The 17,843-nt window shown below is 39.0% G+C and overlaps 1 protein-coding gene across 1 annotated transcript in view; it reads left to right on the plus strand.

Moving 5' to 3' along the window:
• Nucleotides 1-17,843, plus strand: part of MST1R (macrophage stimulating 1 receptor) — a 56,378-nt gene that overhangs the window by 28,584 nt on the left and 9,951 nt on the right. Inside the window, exons 7-16 of the mRNA XM_060765741.2 lie at nucleotides 1,590-1,764; nucleotides 2,525-2,670; nucleotides 3,615-3,776; nucleotides 5,846-5,939; nucleotides 6,709-6,936; nucleotides 7,978-8,124; nucleotides 9,995-10,148; nucleotides 11,175-11,267; nucleotides 12,392-12,592; nucleotides 16,805-16,885. Coding sequence (XP_060621724.2) covers nucleotides 1,590-1,764; nucleotides 2,525-2,670; nucleotides 3,615-3,776; nucleotides 5,846-5,939; nucleotides 6,709-6,936; nucleotides 7,978-8,124; nucleotides 9,995-10,148; nucleotides 11,175-11,267; nucleotides 12,392-12,592; nucleotides 16,805-16,885 — 1,481 coding nt within the window. The remainder of the gene's footprint in view (nucleotides 1-1,589; nucleotides 1,765-2,524; nucleotides 2,671-3,614; nucleotides 3,777-5,845; nucleotides 5,940-6,708; nucleotides 6,937-7,977; nucleotides 8,125-9,994; nucleotides 10,149-11,174; nucleotides 11,268-12,391; nucleotides 12,593-16,804; nucleotides 16,886-17,843) is intronic.

Here is a 17,843-nt window from a genome sequence, read left to right on the forward strand (position 1 = left end):
GTCTCTTCCAACTATAGGATTTTACGGATTCTAAATGCAAGGCCAAAATCCTTTGTCTGGTGTCTCCATGAAGGAAGGTGGCATTAGTCATATGACAGCTATAAAAATATAGCTGTGTGGAAGCTTTGGTGAATAGTCTTGTTTTTTTTCGCTCCTAGATTTGGATTTCTTTGTGGGTGATTTTTTGCTACTCATCTTAAATGGCTTTTTGGTGTTGTATTTTCTTGACAGCTTTCCAAGCACCATTAAGCAGGAATTGTAATATAAATAGAACATTGCTGTTTTAAAATGTATTTATCTGGAACTTTCGGGATCAACAGGAGTATACTAAAGAGTGTAATTCTGTTGTCAAATTTGAAATTCTACATTTTATACAGAATTCTGAATTGCTTGGTACTTAAATAAAACGTTTCTAGTGTTTGTGTTTGCAGAGGTATTAGCATTTCAATGAAGAAATTGTTTCCATGACTGGGGCACTGGTTCCCCTTACTTAATTTTGCCTTAATGTTGCCATATCGCTCCAAAGTTTGTGTTCTTTCCTCTTGCAAAATATTTCACTCTATTTTGTCCTCCAGCCCTTTACAAAAATAGTAAAAACTAGAATTGTACAAAAAAGAAGAAACATACATACAGCATTAGCTTATGCGTGTAACCTGTAGAATATGACTTTCACATTTTGATGAAAATAGTCCAAAATTTGCGGTTATGGTTAAAATATAGAATTTTTTAGAAGTCCTTCTGATATATTTTTTTGTAGTGAAGTGCCCTGATGATGTCATAGCTATTATTTTGCAACATAGGAGCAGTCTTACACTCATGATGTTGAAATCAGGAGAGGAGACGTTGCTGCGTGTCACAATGTACACATTGGCAGCTTTTCAACAGCAGAAGGGAAGCAGCAATGTCAGCTCTTCTCTAAAGCACTGGGTTTTACCTCCATGACCTGTCCCAGACGGACAGTCATCTACTGAACTCTGATCTGAGTTTAAAAAACCAGCAAGCAAGCCAACTGGACCTGATGTCTGGCAGCTCTTTGTATAGTTATACAGGAAGAAATAATAGGATTTACACTGTTTGTGTCTTATTGTAACCAAACCTGTTTTCCAATAAATAGTTCAAAAATGATCCAGTCTCTCCATATGCATTCTTGTTGTTAAAATCTATTTTTTTCTAAATCCAAGCAACATCCTACCTGATGACGTTTAGTTTTTAAAGCTCAATGTTTAGAATCTCACAAGTATATTGATTTTCTTTTGAGTATCTTTCTAATTACCTTGGAGATCAGAGAAGGATGAGCTTATGACAAATAAAGAGATAATAGCATTTCATATCAATAATTTCCTTACTATCGAAATGTTCCCAAAACATAAGAGGCTCATATCTTTTTTACCCATTGGCCTTAGTCAAGCCTTCTGCTCCTAAGACTTGCTGGGAATAGAAGGTCATGTGCCTTGTAATTATTTCTCCCAGCTAGCTACAGGGTTCAAATGAAACGGTTCGAATACAAAATCATGTTGTGGGGTTAAAATGTATTCAGCCTTCATGTCCTTTGGAGCACACCTCACTTTCTCATCCTTTCTGCTTACAAGGTACAGCCAAGTGCCACACAGGAAGGATTTTGTTGAGGCTATTGTCTGCACTTTGTCACCAAAAGGGAAAGAGAAGCTTCAGGAGCCACAAGAGGTTATGCTCACCATTGCTGAGAAGAAAGCTATCCCATATTATATCAATGGCACTTCAGTACTCACTGGCTTTGCATTTATGGTGAGTTGATTTCTTCCACTACTTGAGCTTCATGGCCATAGCTACTTCACTCATACTGTGTATAGTGGACAACATGTGGGCCTCCAAATGTTCTTGAACTACCATTCTCTATACTCTTCTTAATGTTATACTGTACAGCTTTATTTTCAAATGTGAGGTTTAATTTCCTTCACAGACTGTAAAGGCAAGAAAGAATTTTAGAGCTGTAGATACTAAGATCTTACAGGATGCCTGGAGCCCCTGGTGGCTCAATGGGTTAAACCGCTGAGCTGTTGAACTTGCTGACCGAAAGGTCAGCAGTTCAAATCCAGGGACTGAAGTGAGCTCCCACTGTAAGCCCCAGCTTCCGCCAACCTAGCAGTTTGAAAATATGCAAATGTGAGTAGATCAATAGGTACCACCCCAGCAGGAAGATAATGGTGTTCCATACAGTCATGCCGGCCACATGACATTGGAGGTGTCTACGGACAACGCCGGCTCTTTGGCTTAGAAATGGAGATGAGCACCAACCCCCAAAGTCAGACATGACTAGACTTAATGTCAGGGGAAAGCCTTTACCTTTATCTACAAGATGCCAGGATGCACCCCTATGAACCTCTACCAGGCTGATAACTAATCAGAAAGAAATATGTGTTGCTTCTGCATTTGTAGTCAGGATTTGCTGTAATAGTTTACCTAATGTTCTTTAACACAGATTGAATTAATTGCCATTTGACCTTGACTCAATGAGTTTAAAGTTTGTTCTCTTTACCATCAACAGCTGCCAAAAATAACTTCCATTCACCCTGCTTATGGTCCATTGGCTGGAGGAACAGAGATCTCTATCCAAGGAGAAAATCTCCTGGTGGGAGGCACAAGGAAAGTTTTGATAAATGGCCTCGATTGTCCCTTGGTGAGCAGAGAAAGGTATGCTAAGCACTGGAACTGGCACCTTGAGTTGACTTGTCAGGTGGGGAATTGGGTTCAAAACCTGTTAGAAAGGAGCTGTGTTCCAAACAGATTTAGAAAATTGGTTGATTCCTATTTAGCACCCTTCTGAATAGTCACAATCATAGTAGCTAGATATGCCTAATTTGTAACAGTGTAGTATCAGTTGGGATGGTTTGTGACATATCAGAAATGAATGGGGACTTCTACTCTATAGCTGTGTCTCTGAAAAGGAAGCAAGTCACATAACTGAGCTAGATTTGCCCGCTGCCTAAATGTAGCCAGACATTTTAAAGTACAAAAATATCATTCTAACCTCTGATGGTGCAACAGATAAGTCTTTCCTGTGTTATTTCATATGCAAAACTGTGACTGGCTACGTTATGTCTCATAGTTTCCTAGTGAGTTACAGCAAGTGAAAGGAATGGAGCTGACTATTGTTTTGAGGAAGTGTCCAGTCATACTATTCTGCTATCATATTTTATTCTGAATGAGCTAGGCTACCATAATTATTGTTTTTCTCAGTAAAGGCCTCTGAGGAAGATCATGGTAGCTTTCTATCAAGTACTTTCTGTCTATAGTCTGTGAAAGAAATATTCCATCTTTAATCCATTTTAACAGGTCTCCTAAAAATGAAGAATTATCTAGGAGCAAGTTACCAATTTACCTTGTTAAAAAGAACATTAATTCTATGTAGAAGTCCATTCAGACTAGATATTATCAGAAAACGTATCTTCCCAAGCAATTGCAGTGCTTCTTCTAAACCAGATCAGAACCACACAGAACACATGTACTGTGTTAATTCAGTCTTTGTAGATTGTGAGACCCTAAAATCTCTTGGACTGAATGGACATATGAAACTTCTGCTAACATGCGGACAGTGTATATAGCCAACCAGTCACATTTATCTTTTTTTCTCCCAGCCAGAGAGAGAAAGACATCATCTGCACCACCCCTTCCGCGAGGTACCTAACCAACGCTTCTGTGACTGTAATAATTGATGAAGACACGTTTGTTTCTCCACAGCACTTCCGCTACAGAGAAAACCCCCAGATACACAGTGTCTCCCCCAACTGCAGCTATGAGTGAGTCAGCCTTTTCATTCATAATTACATTTCTGAGGAAATATTTTTCTTCTATTGTATATCCCATTGCACTCCCTGTTGTATTCTACTGTGACATGCGTCATGTAATACGAATATTTCCGGCAGAAATATTCAAGGCATAGTTTCTAAGGTCCTCAGCCATTAAACTGCAATCCTATACCATTTACATGGGAGGAATAATCTCTGGACACAGTGGAAAATTTACTTTTTAGAAAACTTATGTGAGATTACACTGCAAGAATCCCATTTAACAAAATAAGAGAGCTGTGTTTAAAATTTCAGTCCTTAGAAATAAGTACCATGGGTTCATGTAGGACTCTTTTGCATAAGACTGCAGCTGGTATATTTGTGGGGTGGCCATATCTGGCAGGACTGCACGTTGGTACTTTTGTGGACTTACTGCATCAACAGTGTATGCCTGCAGATCTCTATTTGGATAATTTTCAGTCACTTCTAATAAATTTAAAATCATCCTCACATTCAAAGTCCAATTATGTCTGGAGGGTCCACTGAATAAAGTACCTTCCGGCAGAAAGTCTGCCTGGTCCTCATGTAGTGTCCTTGTTAATATCTGCTTAAGTCTGTTCACTAATGTCACCACAAATATTTTGTAGTCACAGTTTAATAGTGATATTGGTCTATAATTTTTGATCTGATCCATATCCCTATCTTGTTTAGGGATTAATGTTATTATAGACTCAGATCAGGACTCTGACAGCTCTCCTTTACTCAAAGCCATATTCATAACTGAAACCAGTATTGGCACCAGCTCTTCTTTGAAAGTCTTATAATACAAGGCCTGGAAGCCATCAGGTCCAGGAGCTTTATTTAGTTTCATTTTGTCAATTGTTTTAGCTAGTTCCTCTAGCGTGATTTCCATATTTAGGTCTAGTTTCATGGCTTCCATCTAACATTTGCATACTAACATCTTCCTGGTTCTTTTTTATATTTCTATAATAATCTTCAAATATATTCTGAATTCATTTCATGTCTGTAATTATTTCCCCTTTATTATTTATCTTTGTTACCAATTGCTTTCTCTTTTACTGGAAAAAGGGAGCAAAGGATTAATCTCCAGACTTTACAAATATTTACTAGGCTACAGTCTAGATGATAATAGGGGAAAATCAACCACGATCATTTCAGCTAGAGATCTAGGGAGAGTTATAGATCTAGAAACCTGGGAACTACTCTGGAAGAAAGAATTCAAATTTACAATAGCAGGGTCAATTAGGAAAAAATATACAAAATGTTTTATAGAAGTTACACAACACCAGTCCTACTCACAAAAAATAGATAAATATAAACAAGATACGTGTTGGAGATGAAAAATGCAGAGATGAACTTTCTTTCATATGTGATGGTCCTGTGAGAATGTTCAAGGATTTTGGAGTAAAGTAATTTTAGGAAACAAATGTTGTGCAATAAGCTTAAAAAATTCAGAGATGTGTCTGCTGGACTTATTCAGGGAAGGCTTCCATTGAGATGATAAAGGAATAACCCAATACAGTTTTGCAGCAGCAAGAATTATAATTGCTAGGAATTTGAAAGGGAAAAAAGTATTAACCTAAAAAGGATTGGAAAGATAAACTAATGGATTACATGCAAATGGTCAAGATATCCAATAACTTGGCAGGCAAAAATAATGAAGAGTTCCTAAAGAGATGGAAATGGCATATCTGGAAAGAGAGTCAAAGAAGTGAATGATAAATAGTCCCAAGAGGAATTTATGGGCAAACAAGATTGAGTGGTAAATAAGTAATATTATAGGTACCACAGTGACTAGGGATGAAAGTCAAGGTGCAGGGTGCATGGTGTGTGGGATAAGGGTTAACTTTGTGTAGAATGTGGGCAAGAGGGGTGACTTGCATGTTGTAGTGTGGATGTCATGTGTGTTACGTGTACTGTGTGTTTTTATCACGTTTATAAATTTTAATAAACATTTAATTAAAAACAGTATGTGCCTTCAGAATCTCTTGTTATGGAATTCTTTGTTTTCTTTCATTTAATAGTTTTCTGATGGTTTGTGGTTTTTTGTTTTTTTGCAGGGGATCAAATCTTTTCATCTTTGGCACCAATTTGGATTCAGTGTATAGCACAAAAGTTCAATTTGTGACTAAAAAAATAAAGACCATGGCTAAAGTGAGTAAACCTCATGGAGATAAGCAAACACAATATGATTGCATGTCTGTGACCCTAAATGTACTTACTAGACAGTGAGTTTAATGGTGTTCTGTAGGACTTCTATGTGAATTAACCAATCGATATTTTCCATATGTTTCCATAAACCCACACAAATGCCTAGCTACACCTGAAAATATGTACTTTTTGTGCTTGATTCTCTCTTTTGTAATAACATGTTGTTGTTTTTTAAATGTAATGTGTATTTCTTATTTTTCTTTGCTATCTTTCACTATTTTTGTTTTTCTTTTCTGCATGCTTAAATAGTTAAGTCAGGGAAACCAATCACACTCATAAACTATAGAAAAAACAATGCTACTCACAGGAGGCATAACTTGGGGTGCACAAGATGGTTTCCAGGACCTCCTGATGTCACTTCTATAACTGCAGGACCCCACACAATTTCTCAGCAGCCCAGCTGATCAAAGCAATGGTGCTCTCTCATTTCTAGAGATGCTGGAAAGTTGGAGAGCACTGCATCTCTCTTTCTCTTTGTGTTCATGTATTCATTCATGTGGACCCCAGCTGACACCAGGCACAGCTTTCAGAGCTAAAATGGTATTACATTCCTGTAGTAAGCAGTCTTCCCACAAGCCATGAGGCATTGCAGCCTTCTTGCCTATCTTCCCATTGGTCTCACTTATTTTAATAACTTAATACTCTGATAGTGAACAGACCAATAATTACTTCAGGTGAAATTAAATGTTGTTTTCTACTGTGATGTCTTCAGGTGTGTGAGGGCCACCTGTCTGCAGAAAAACTGGTGTGCCAAATTCCTGCCTACCGATCTGAAAACAAGGCAGGGAGTACACTTGGAGATCTAAACATCTTGATGGATGGCGTTCCTGGGTACAAGCATTCTGACATCCTCTATTACCCCAGGCCAGTTATCTACCCCTTTGAACATGAAGACAAATTGTACATACTTAATCAAGGGGAGGATGAGATTGAGATACATGTAAGTAATGTATTTCCCTGCCCCAATTCTAGCCCTTTTGTAGGAATGTACTGTAACCTGAGGAAAAGAGCTAATTGTGATTCAGATATAAATTCTATCTCATTGTAGAAGCTAAGCAGGGTCTAGTTAGTATTTGGATGGGAGATCACCAAGGAATTCCAAGTACTGTAAGATATATTTTGAAAGAAAGAACTAACACAGCACTCCGAGTATTCCTTGCCTAAGAAAAATGCTATGAAATTCATGAGGCTGCCGCATGTCAACAAGCATATTGAAGGCAATACGCATAAACAAATGGTTTGTCTGGACGTTCTTGCTGGAAATTCCAGGCACTGGTAGCATGAAAAGGTAACTTATAAGACCTGAGCAAAGGTAATGTCAGAGAAACTCAGCGTGCTGTCCTTTATATGCTTATTTAAAGACAAACCTCATTAGATGCAACAGGATGTATTCCTGAATCAGAAAATACAGTGTTTCTTGCCAATAATTTTGAAAGAAAAGTGGGGAAAGCAGCTTGCTTAGGTGGTAATCTCTGCTCAATGAAGCTTATTACAGGTTTTCAGTGTGTATAAACTTCTTAAACGTTTTGCTCTTCCTGTGTACAGTGTTTTCATCAGCTGATATTTATTCACTTTGATGCCAGTTAACAGTATGTGATGAATAGGTACCAAGAAAGCAAGTGGTGTATAGTGAGGAAAGTCCCATTAAATAAAATGACAAGGCACTTCATAATTTGAAAAAAGAAGCTTCCTTGTTCAAAGGCCTTGCTGACAGAGGTGTCCCTATACTAAAGGGAAGAGATTGTCATGAGAGATATCTTCATCTCGAGGAAAGCAAATGGCAATTAGGAATGAGGATGTTACTAGGCATAGAGTACTTTCTTGAGAGACAAAGGCATATATTAAGAGCAAGATTAAGTTGGAACTAACAGTGTAATTTAGACGTTAGCCAAATCATCTAGGAATAATGTTGAGAACAGGACAAAGATGATCGTTTCTCTTAATCAAGTGATGTTTGTATTTCAAAAATATATTTGTACAGCACATAGGACTGGATGCTCTGACTGGTTGCATGCCAATCTCTATGACAGTGGCAAGCGCAGATTGCTACCCCAGTGTGCTGAAAAATGAGGTCACATGCCGAATCCCCAAAAATCTTGTCATCCCTCCGGACGGTGTGCCAGCACAGGTATATCAAGAGTTTTCCATAACTACTTCTTATGTCATGATGACCTGTTATCCTCTTCCCTACCTCCTCAGCATTGGCCTTCTTCATGCAATGTGCTCCTTGTTTTTGCTTGGCGCTTACTCCCATTTTGTTTGTTCTGCTTGCCCTAACTCTCTTTCCTTTGGTCCATGGTTTAGCTTCTGCTATTGGGCAGCTTAACATGTCAGAAATGTTCTGTTCTCTGGATGGTATTTACATTTGTCCACATAATGTTACAGGTCTGTCTTTTCTATGTGCATATGCCATTATGTGGAATAGAATGACCCTGGGATTTAACCTAGATTTCTTAGGGTCCCAATCCATTGCAGGGCTATACTCCCTTCCCATGGTACAAAATCTGGTGATTTCTCCACCTTCTTACACATTTTTCCCATTCCAGATAATTAAAATGCTAAGGCTGTTGGCTCAGTGTCTGATAGTAAGAGCATTTCATTCAAATTTACTGAGAGTTTGGGGCCTATCTCATTGGCTTTTACCACTCCTACTACTGGAATGCAACCTCTGAACACTTCTCTGAAACTGAATTCATGCTGAATTCATGCTTCTCTGAAACTGAATTCATGCTGAAAAAGATTCCTCACACATCCATTAGTGCATGTTCTGGAAAGAGTGAAGGGAATAGATGAGGGGAAAATTCCCTTAAAACAAGTCATGTTGAGGTTTCATCCACGTCATCTTGGAATAAATCTGATGAACATCCTTATGACGCCCGATATTCTTATCCACTTGTAAACTCGGGACAGACTTAGTTTTGACCTTTAATGAAAGTTGTCAAAAAGGGAAAAGAAGAAGAATTGCCTGTTCTTTCCAGACCAAAGAAGCCAAAGTGATTTTTTTAATTGCAATATATTGGGCAATATTCCGGGCTTTTTTTTTTTTTTTGCACTGATAGTTAAAATAATTTATCATTGGGAAAATAGTATCCTAGTCTGCAATTAATTAGGGGCTTTTGACATGCACTTGGAACTGGGTAGTCAGTTACAACATTATGGAAGTATAACTTTATGCTGAAACCCATTACAGTGTCCAGCTTGGTATCACTTCACTACCCACATCCCAGATGTCACAGCTTGTATGGATTGGACACACACCCATGTGACTGCAGATGCCTTTGCTGGATCAGTTTTTGCCAGTGTCTCTCAAAGATGTTTCTTGTCTGGTTGCCCTTTTCAGAATTTTGAGTGGATATCAAATTCCACCAGAAGGAGCAGTCAAATACTTCTAATCTTGACTACTTTAGGGGTATGCTCTGTGACTTGCTCCTGGCTTTCATTCATCATCTCCTGATGTTGAGAAAGAGTCATTTAATGCTTTTATTACCACTGAGAATAACTACTCCATCCCTCCCTGCAACTATGCTTCTTTCCTCAAAAGAGAAAAGAGACATTTCCCCAACACAAACCATTCCCGTGCAATGATGGATCCCTATACCAACCCTTTCCCATGATCTCTCACCCCATTCTCTTGATCCATACTGCTTCTGTTACCATTTGGGGAGAAAACTTCTCAGGCAAGATGAACTTTGTTAGCACAAGAGACATAATATACTGCCAAGTGCATCCATACAAGGCACCCATGCCTAGAGGAACCAGAAGCTTTAGGTAACCAATACAGTTGCTTTGCAAGTGTCTGCATAACCCCTGTCCGCCTGGCATCCTGTTTCCTGCAGGAGCATAAGTTCACTAGTGTGTCTAATTGTTTAGTGTGTTAACAAGACAATCTTGCCATTTCTGTGACTGGGTTGCTGGCCATTGGCTCCTTCTTGGCCATTAGGTGTCATGTTCTATCATGAATGATAACCTACTTCCAACCAATCTTTTGGTTTTTCTAGATTTGTGTCAATGGAAACTGCACGGACCTAGGCATTGTGATGGTGGCCTCTTCCTTCTCCACAGTTGCTGTTATCTTTGGGACTATTTTAGCCTTCCTAGTCCTCTGCCTCATGACATTTCTGCTCATAAAATATATCCAACAGAAGAAGACAGGTAATAGATCTGGTTAATGTTGGGATATTTTGATTCAGGGTTTCATACCTTGTGGCACCTCATAAGGGTTGTTCCCATGCCTGTATGCAGTCATACCCTAAATGCATTGGGGTTTTATCCATCCTTTTATTCCTGCTTCAGGTCTGGTTAACTGCAATGTGAGTGAGGGTTCCTTCCTTCCCCTTTAACCCCTTTCATTAACTCACATTTCCATGTTCTTTTCACAATATTCCCATTCTCTAACCAGCACGTTTTTTTAAATAGTATAGAAGTGTTCTAGAGGTAAATTACCATGCACTTTAGCATTACATTTCTAGAAACTCAAGGGAAGAAAGCAAAAAAGATCATATCATGAATGCAGCAGAGCACAATGGAAATGTTCGACTTGGTAACTGGAAATGTAATGAGGGAAGGAATGGCAGAGGAAAATATTTGTCACATCCTCATTCAATGAGACCATGCAGAACTAGTGAAGGAACAGATGGGGGAAATGTCTCCTTTTGTATCAGAAACTCTCCCTGGGTAGAAAACAAAAACCCCACAATCCGCAAGAGTTTGAAAAAGTTGCAGTTAGTCTCAGAAATTCATGAGAAGTAAGCAATAACAGCAAGTACATTTATATGAATATTTTTAACAATCCCAAAATGTCCAGGACAAACTCCTTCAAAATCTCAAGGCTTTTGTTCACTCCGAGTGAGCACTAATTGGAATCGAACTGTGAACTCTGACCTGGATATTGGTTTGTAGAAAACCTGTGAGAGGGCCCTTCCACACAGTTATATAACCCATAATATCAAGGCAGAAAATCCCACAATATCTGCTTTGAGCTGGGTTATCTGCGTTCACACTGCCATATATTCTGGTTCAAAACAGATAATGTGAGATTTTATTCAGCTGTGTGGAAGGGGCCTTAGTAGCTAGGTTTGTCAGGTGATTATGGTGGGAAGAAGGCAACAGACAAAACAAACATGACTAGGAAATCCCAGGATGCTATTTGATTGGTGCATCTTTTTTTTGTTTTGGCAGGAACTGAGAATTTGGAAAGACTTTCAAGCCTCAACAGGGGCACACCAAGCATTCCTCTTCTTCCTGTCAGCATTGGCTGTATGGATGCTGCTGGTAAAGCTGCCTTTAAAATGCAATTAATTACTATTAGTATTCTGAAACAGGTATGGTGGAACCCTATGAAATGAAACTCACAGCTGTGCCAGCCATTGCCCTGGTCTAGGACTTCTAGCAGGGGATGTGCTCAGCATGGGTAGCAGGCTTACTTTTTTTTTTGTCGTGTCAGGAGAGACTTGAGAATCTGCAAGTCACTTCTGGTGTGAGAGAATTGGCTGTCTGCAAGGACATTGCCCAGGGGACGCCCGGATGATTTGATGTTTTATCATCCTTGTGGGAGGCTTCTCTCATGTCCCCGCATGAGGAGCTGGAGCTGGTAGAGGGAGCTCATCCGCCTCTCCCCGGATTTGAACCTGCAACCTGTCGGTCTTCAGTCCTGCCAGGACAGGGGTTTAACCCACTGCGCCACCGGGGGCTCCAGCAGGCTTAATGAAGTGGTGATTTTAGCTCTGCACCCTAAGTGGTGTTTCAGGTTCATGCCAGGATTCATGGAACCAGTTCTACTTCTAAAACAATCCATGCCATGTTTCTAGAAACAACAGAATCGCTATACTAGAGCACCTGATACTTTCATTGTCCAGCAGAAGAAAGGATAACTGGGGAAAAATCAGGAGGCACCATTATTCCCTTGTACCCACTGGATACCACACACACTCTACTGTTGCTGAATTTCCTATTACTGTAGTGACCGTTGAAGCAAATAGCTTTCTGGAATAATAACTTCCATTGTAAAAAGTTATGAGAATTGATTTAAAGCAGACAACATAACTAAGGCTAGAAGCATGCTAGAAGGGCATACACACAGAGCATGCCCTTGTCTTGTATTGCTGCCATGATTAGAAATATGTGAAAAAGGGCAACATGTTGCTCATAGCTAGCTTAATGATTGTCATCCTCTCTGGGTTCCTTTGTCTTCCTTGATGGGAGGAACCAATGGTGCTCTATTGGAACATGCAGATTATTATTTTTTTTCCCAGAAACAATGAAATCAAGCAATGAATAAATTTTGCTATTCAAAAGGCTATGACTAACGGCAATAAATATATTGATTTGGGATAGATTTTACTGACATCTAGTTTTATTCTTCTCTCCATTATTCCTGGATGAAATGACCTAAACAGAGTCCCCACATAGAGCCTCCTCAGATGCACGTTTTGGAAGCGTCTCTTACACAGGGAGCAGTGATGGCTCTTTTGTGCCCTTCATGCGAGTGCCATCTTACTCCATTAAAAATTTTCGGCCAGAGCTTTTGGAAGAAGTGAAGGATGTTCTAATCCCAGAAGAGCGGTTGGTCATGCATCAGGACCAGATCATTGGCAAAGGTGAGCACCAACGTCTCTTGTAGACATTATCTGTTTTTTCTCTGCTAAGTGTTTCTTTGGCCATTTCCTATTGTTCCTCGTTGGTTTTTGAGTTTTTTTGAGGCAAATGAAGTAGTGCAAGTGGTAGCTCTACTCACTGGAATTCCCTGTAGCCTTCATTGTTTGGCCAGAACAGTGAGAAAATGTTGGAAGTTTTTTTTACTTGATTTTTGGGAATAAACAGTGTTTTGACACAAGATTGGAAAAGAATGTGAGCAGCAGCGACAATACCAGCCTGAACGAATTGGCACTTATCTTGTTTAGTCCAAGATGTATTTCTCCAAGAAAATCATGGCACCAGGAGCCAGATAGTTCCTTTAGAGAGATTGTAGTGATCACAGTATTAAAGGTCTCAAAAATCACAACAGCAAAACAACAGAGGGGAAACAAACAGGCACATAAAATCACTCAACAAGGGATTCCCCCCGGGCACTTCCAAGCCATTGAATGCTAATCAAGGTGATCAGCTGAAACATTCACATCTAGCCCCAGCAGACAAAAGTCCTTTGTCTCACCCTGGTCATTCCACAGATATATAAACCCATTTTTCCTACTTCCAACAGACCTCACTACCTCTGAGGATGCTTGCCATAGATGCAGGCGAAACGTCAGGAGAAAAATTGCCTCCAGAACATGGCCATATAGCCCGGAAAAACCTACAACAACCCACTGTTACCACTTTGTTGAAACAAAATGCTCTTTAACTTTTAATACCTCTGGTTTAATGCTGAATCTAACTGGGGGGAGGGAGGAGAGATATGAGTAAACCAAGGGGTATAAGGAGGGACATTAGTTATCAAATGGTTTAATCCACATCCTTAGATGGGGCTCCCCAGTTTGTTCAAAGCAGTAATTAGCCACTATACTGTTTAAGATTAAAAGTTGATACGGTTTACAGTCAGTAATCTTATAATACAACCACTTGTCTGTTTGTCTACTCTTGTCTGAAAATGAAAACCTTGGTAATTCATTTAGGTGCCTCAAAAGATCAAACAGCAATCATAAGTTTGTGCTTTAAAATTGTTTCTTCTTTTTTAGCTGCTTTATTTGCTTTGAATAGATGCAGGAAAAATGTTTTCTGTACTGCTTTCCAAAAGCATGGTTTATCATTGGAAATTATTACCAGGTCCCAGTTAGCTGGTTGTAATTTTAAAAAACATTCTGCACATCTTCCCTCATTTCCTCATTCTAGCCATTCACTAAAGTTTGGTGAGCATATCTAACAAAAAGTTAAGAGTACTGGACATTGTTTCTTTGTTTTCTGCATCCATTCAAAATGGCAAGGATTGGTCTGTGTTAGCTCTGTAACACACTGGGGAATTTGTACATAATTTTATTATCAACATTTCTATCAGTGCATTTAACACAGTGTCTCCACAGTGTCATTATATTTGTTCTAATTCTTTGTTTAGCAATGAATGGGTGTGTGCATAACTTTTAGTTGCCTGTCAACTTATGTCAATAACTTTGATAAAGATTTTCTTTGATAAAGAATGCTGCATTAACAATAGCAACATTTTATTTATTCTTAGTGGCATATTAAAGTTCATAAATTGGTTTGGATCAGCATCCCCACATCTCTCAAAGAAGCTCCCCTTTTCCCCCAAAAATACATTGTTTGTGGTACTGCACTGTCATTTAACAGCTTTGACCTCTGCATTGGCAGGAAAAAGATCACTAGTTGAAGATTTGGTTATAGCCAGTGAACAAGGACATTTTAAAGCTGTCTAAATGTTGAACACCCCATGATATCAGACTTTTTAAAGAGGGACAGTGCTTATTTATTGTTACTTGGAAGTCAAACCCCTATGTCACACAGCATAGTGTAATAATTCACAAGTGGAGCTCCACTACAGTTTCCCACTCACCACTCTCATGGTTTTGTGGCAATAGCCCTCCTGAAAGACCATTCCATGCCTGGTGGAAACTGGGGCTGGATCAGAGGAACTTCTGGCTCCCTTCCCATCCTCTCTACTTCCATATGAAGGCCATGGAAGGGGGCTATCACAGCAGAGCCATGACTTCAAAGGTTTTAATCATTGCAACTCTGCATCAAACAAATATGCCCAGGCATAAGAGGTATTTTGAGATCCTTTGGCCATGGAAAAACACGTGGTGACTTGGGGTGAGTCACATACTCTCAGCCCCAGAAATCCCCTGGTAGGTTTGTGTTAAGATCTCAGTAAGTGAAAACAACTTGAAGTCACACAACAATGTAAGATGAACTTATAGTATTTACTCAAATGTAACACACATCTTTTTTGGCTAAATTGCTTATCCAAAATAAGGTGCACACTACTTTTAATGGCACATTACAGTCATGTGCCAAAGCCTTGCCTGTGCCCCTCCATCAGGCTGAGACCAGCAAATTCGTATGCCTTGGCCTGACACAGGAGTGGCAGCCTCGTTCAGCCCCACCTTCTCTGCCAGTGTCTCCTTCTCCTTCGCACTGGAAATATGCTGGAAGTGAAGAAACAGCAGCGCCCCTGGGAATGTCAACTCTGCTTTCTGGAATTTTATCATATCCTCTTATTCTCCTAGCAGCTGAGAGAGAATTAAATGAAGAACTCATCTATCACAGTTTATCTGAAATGCTTATCTAACAGAGACTCTACTAGTACTTAATATCTAGTCTATCTAAATATCTGACTTTGAATGATTGGAACAGCAGAAATTGTACACAATGTATCCCCTAACTACATCATTAAATGGTATTGCTTATCTCTTCATTACCCTGTCATACAAGGGAACACAGAATTCTTTCCCTTTTATGACTTCTCATTCCCTTAACCTTTTAAATACAATAGAACAATGCATTTGCAGCAGCTATTCCTGCTCATACCAAATTTTAATATACCGGTACCCTAGCCTTTCCTTTTATGTAGAGCATGAATATCACATTGTTTTAGAATAGAGCGCATATTGTATCTTTCCCAGAAACCACTTTCTCAGTGCAACAACTTTTGTGTAACTTGAGGACATTAAAATATGTCTGATAATTGCCATTTCTTCACTGCCTGATTATTTCTGCACTATTTTCAGATCACTCCTTGGCTTTTTATGCTTCCCTATAAACCTAAGTATTGCTTCTAGCTATCTGTAAAACTGAACTGCAATAAGAAATCTATCTAAAATCTATTCCATTGATGTTTACTGCTGATGCATAATAATTTGTAATACCTTACATAGAAGTTTTTATATTGGTGGTGATTATTGCACATAGAGTGCTTTGTTTTGTGTAGTTTAATAGATTAATTTTATTGGTTTTAACTATGTATTCTTAATATTTCTATGTTTCATTTTATTTTAATGTTTGTATGTGTTAGGGTTCAATTCATACATTGTTACACTTTTTAATGTGAGTCTTCTTGCAGAGAAAAAGCAATATAAAGAGCAACAACAACCACAACAATAACAATGTCTTTTGTGAGAGCACAATGTGGCAGGATTCAAACCTGGAATTCCAGGTTCTTTAGTTGCTCTGAGGATCCAGAATATGCCTGATTTTATAAAAGACCAGAACTTTTGAGAGAAAGGATATGATCATCAGTGTCTCTATTATAACTGTATTGCTTTGCTGAAGTCGTACATGGGAGTATCAAGGCGCCTTCATTTTTAAAAAAATCCCTACACATTCAAACCAGCCATGTCAAAGGCAGGAGAGGAAGATGGGAAGGAAAGGTGTGTTCTAATGTATGAAACTAGCTTTTATGTTCTTCTTGCAAGTAACTAATAAACAAACACATAACATAGGGCCTGCTAATTATTAGCTTGATGATGGCTCGGAGTTACCATTTTGTTCCTGCAGAAGGGCAGAAAGCAGCAAATGAAATGAAGCTTTATTAGACACACTCCTGTTTGAAGAGCTGAAAGTGCAAACTTTGTGGTTTCATCAAACTGCCCTTCAGACATATCTGTTAAAAGAGAATAGCACTTAAAATGGTTGTTGGCCGGGTAAACTAGACTCTCGGGCTTTATTCCCATTGCAATATTATTATTTTATGTCCAAGTACTTCCAGAACGAAATGCTGAGTATCTCTCTCATTATATGTATTCAAAGCCTCTCTATTGCAACCTGTTGCAAAAGCTCAAGGGAGTAGATTGTGCAGGATGTGCTGATTTCCACATTCGCACGTGTGTGTAGTACAGCTTGTTATTTCTGTCCATACCCAGGGCATTTTGGACGTGTTTATCATGGAACATACATAGATTCATCTCAGAGAGAGATACGCTGTGCTGTTAAATCTCTCAACCGTGAGTAACCCTCCTCCTTATTCATGTATATATAATATCCAAATTTTGACTGATAGTTAATCCAGACAAGACAGAGGTACTCCTAGTCATTCAAAAGATGGAGCAGGGAGCAGGACTCTCCCTGGGCTGGATCTCAGGCTCTCACTTTCTGCTTCCTTCTGGAGTCAGCTCTGAACCAGGATGCCCAGGTTTCATCAGTATATTTGCATAGTTTTTAACAGTGATTTTTTTTAGTGCTGTTTGTGTTTAATTCTGTTTTAATGTTTGTATATTTGCTTATTTTAAATGTTATACTAATACTTTTATGTCAAGTCACTTTGAGTCCCCTTTAGAGACATAAAGCAGGGTATTAATAATAACAACAACAACAATAATAATAATAAATAATCCTGACCTCATAATTGTAGAAAAAACAATGTATGGATCATTGATGTTGCAATCCCAGCTGACAGCAGAATTGACAAGAAGCAACTGGAAAAGCTTATACAATATGAGGATTTAAAGATAGAACCGCAAAGACTCTGGCAAAGCCAGTAAAGGTGGTCCCAGTGGTGATTGGCACACTGGGTGCAGTGCCTAAAGACCTTGGCTGCACTTAAAAACAATCGGCTCTGACATAATTACATCTGTCAACTGCAAAAGGCCACCCTACTTGTTTGTATGTGCATGCATTATTCGCCGATACATCACACAGTCCTAGTCACTTGGGAAGCGTCCGAAATGTGATCAAATACAAAAGCCAGCATAGTGATCTTGTTTGCTTTGTACTAATCTTGTTTAATAATAATAATAATAATAATCTTCTGCACCAGCCATGCCATTCCTTAAGACACCAAATCTTTCCATGCATTGCATCCCATTTGGATTAATGTAACACATTCTACATCAGGTTGATTTTGGAAACTGTTTCTAAACTTCAGCATGTCCAAAAGGCTGTGGCTAGAATGCTAACCAGGGC

The sequence above is a fragment of the Anolis sagrei genome, chromosome 2, assembly GCF_037176765.1.
Source record: "Anolis sagrei isolate rAnoSag1 chromosome 2, rAnoSag1.mat, whole genome shotgun sequence".
Taxonomy (NCBI): domain Eukaryota; kingdom Metazoa; phylum Chordata; class Lepidosauria; order Squamata; family Dactyloidae; genus Anolis; species Anolis sagrei.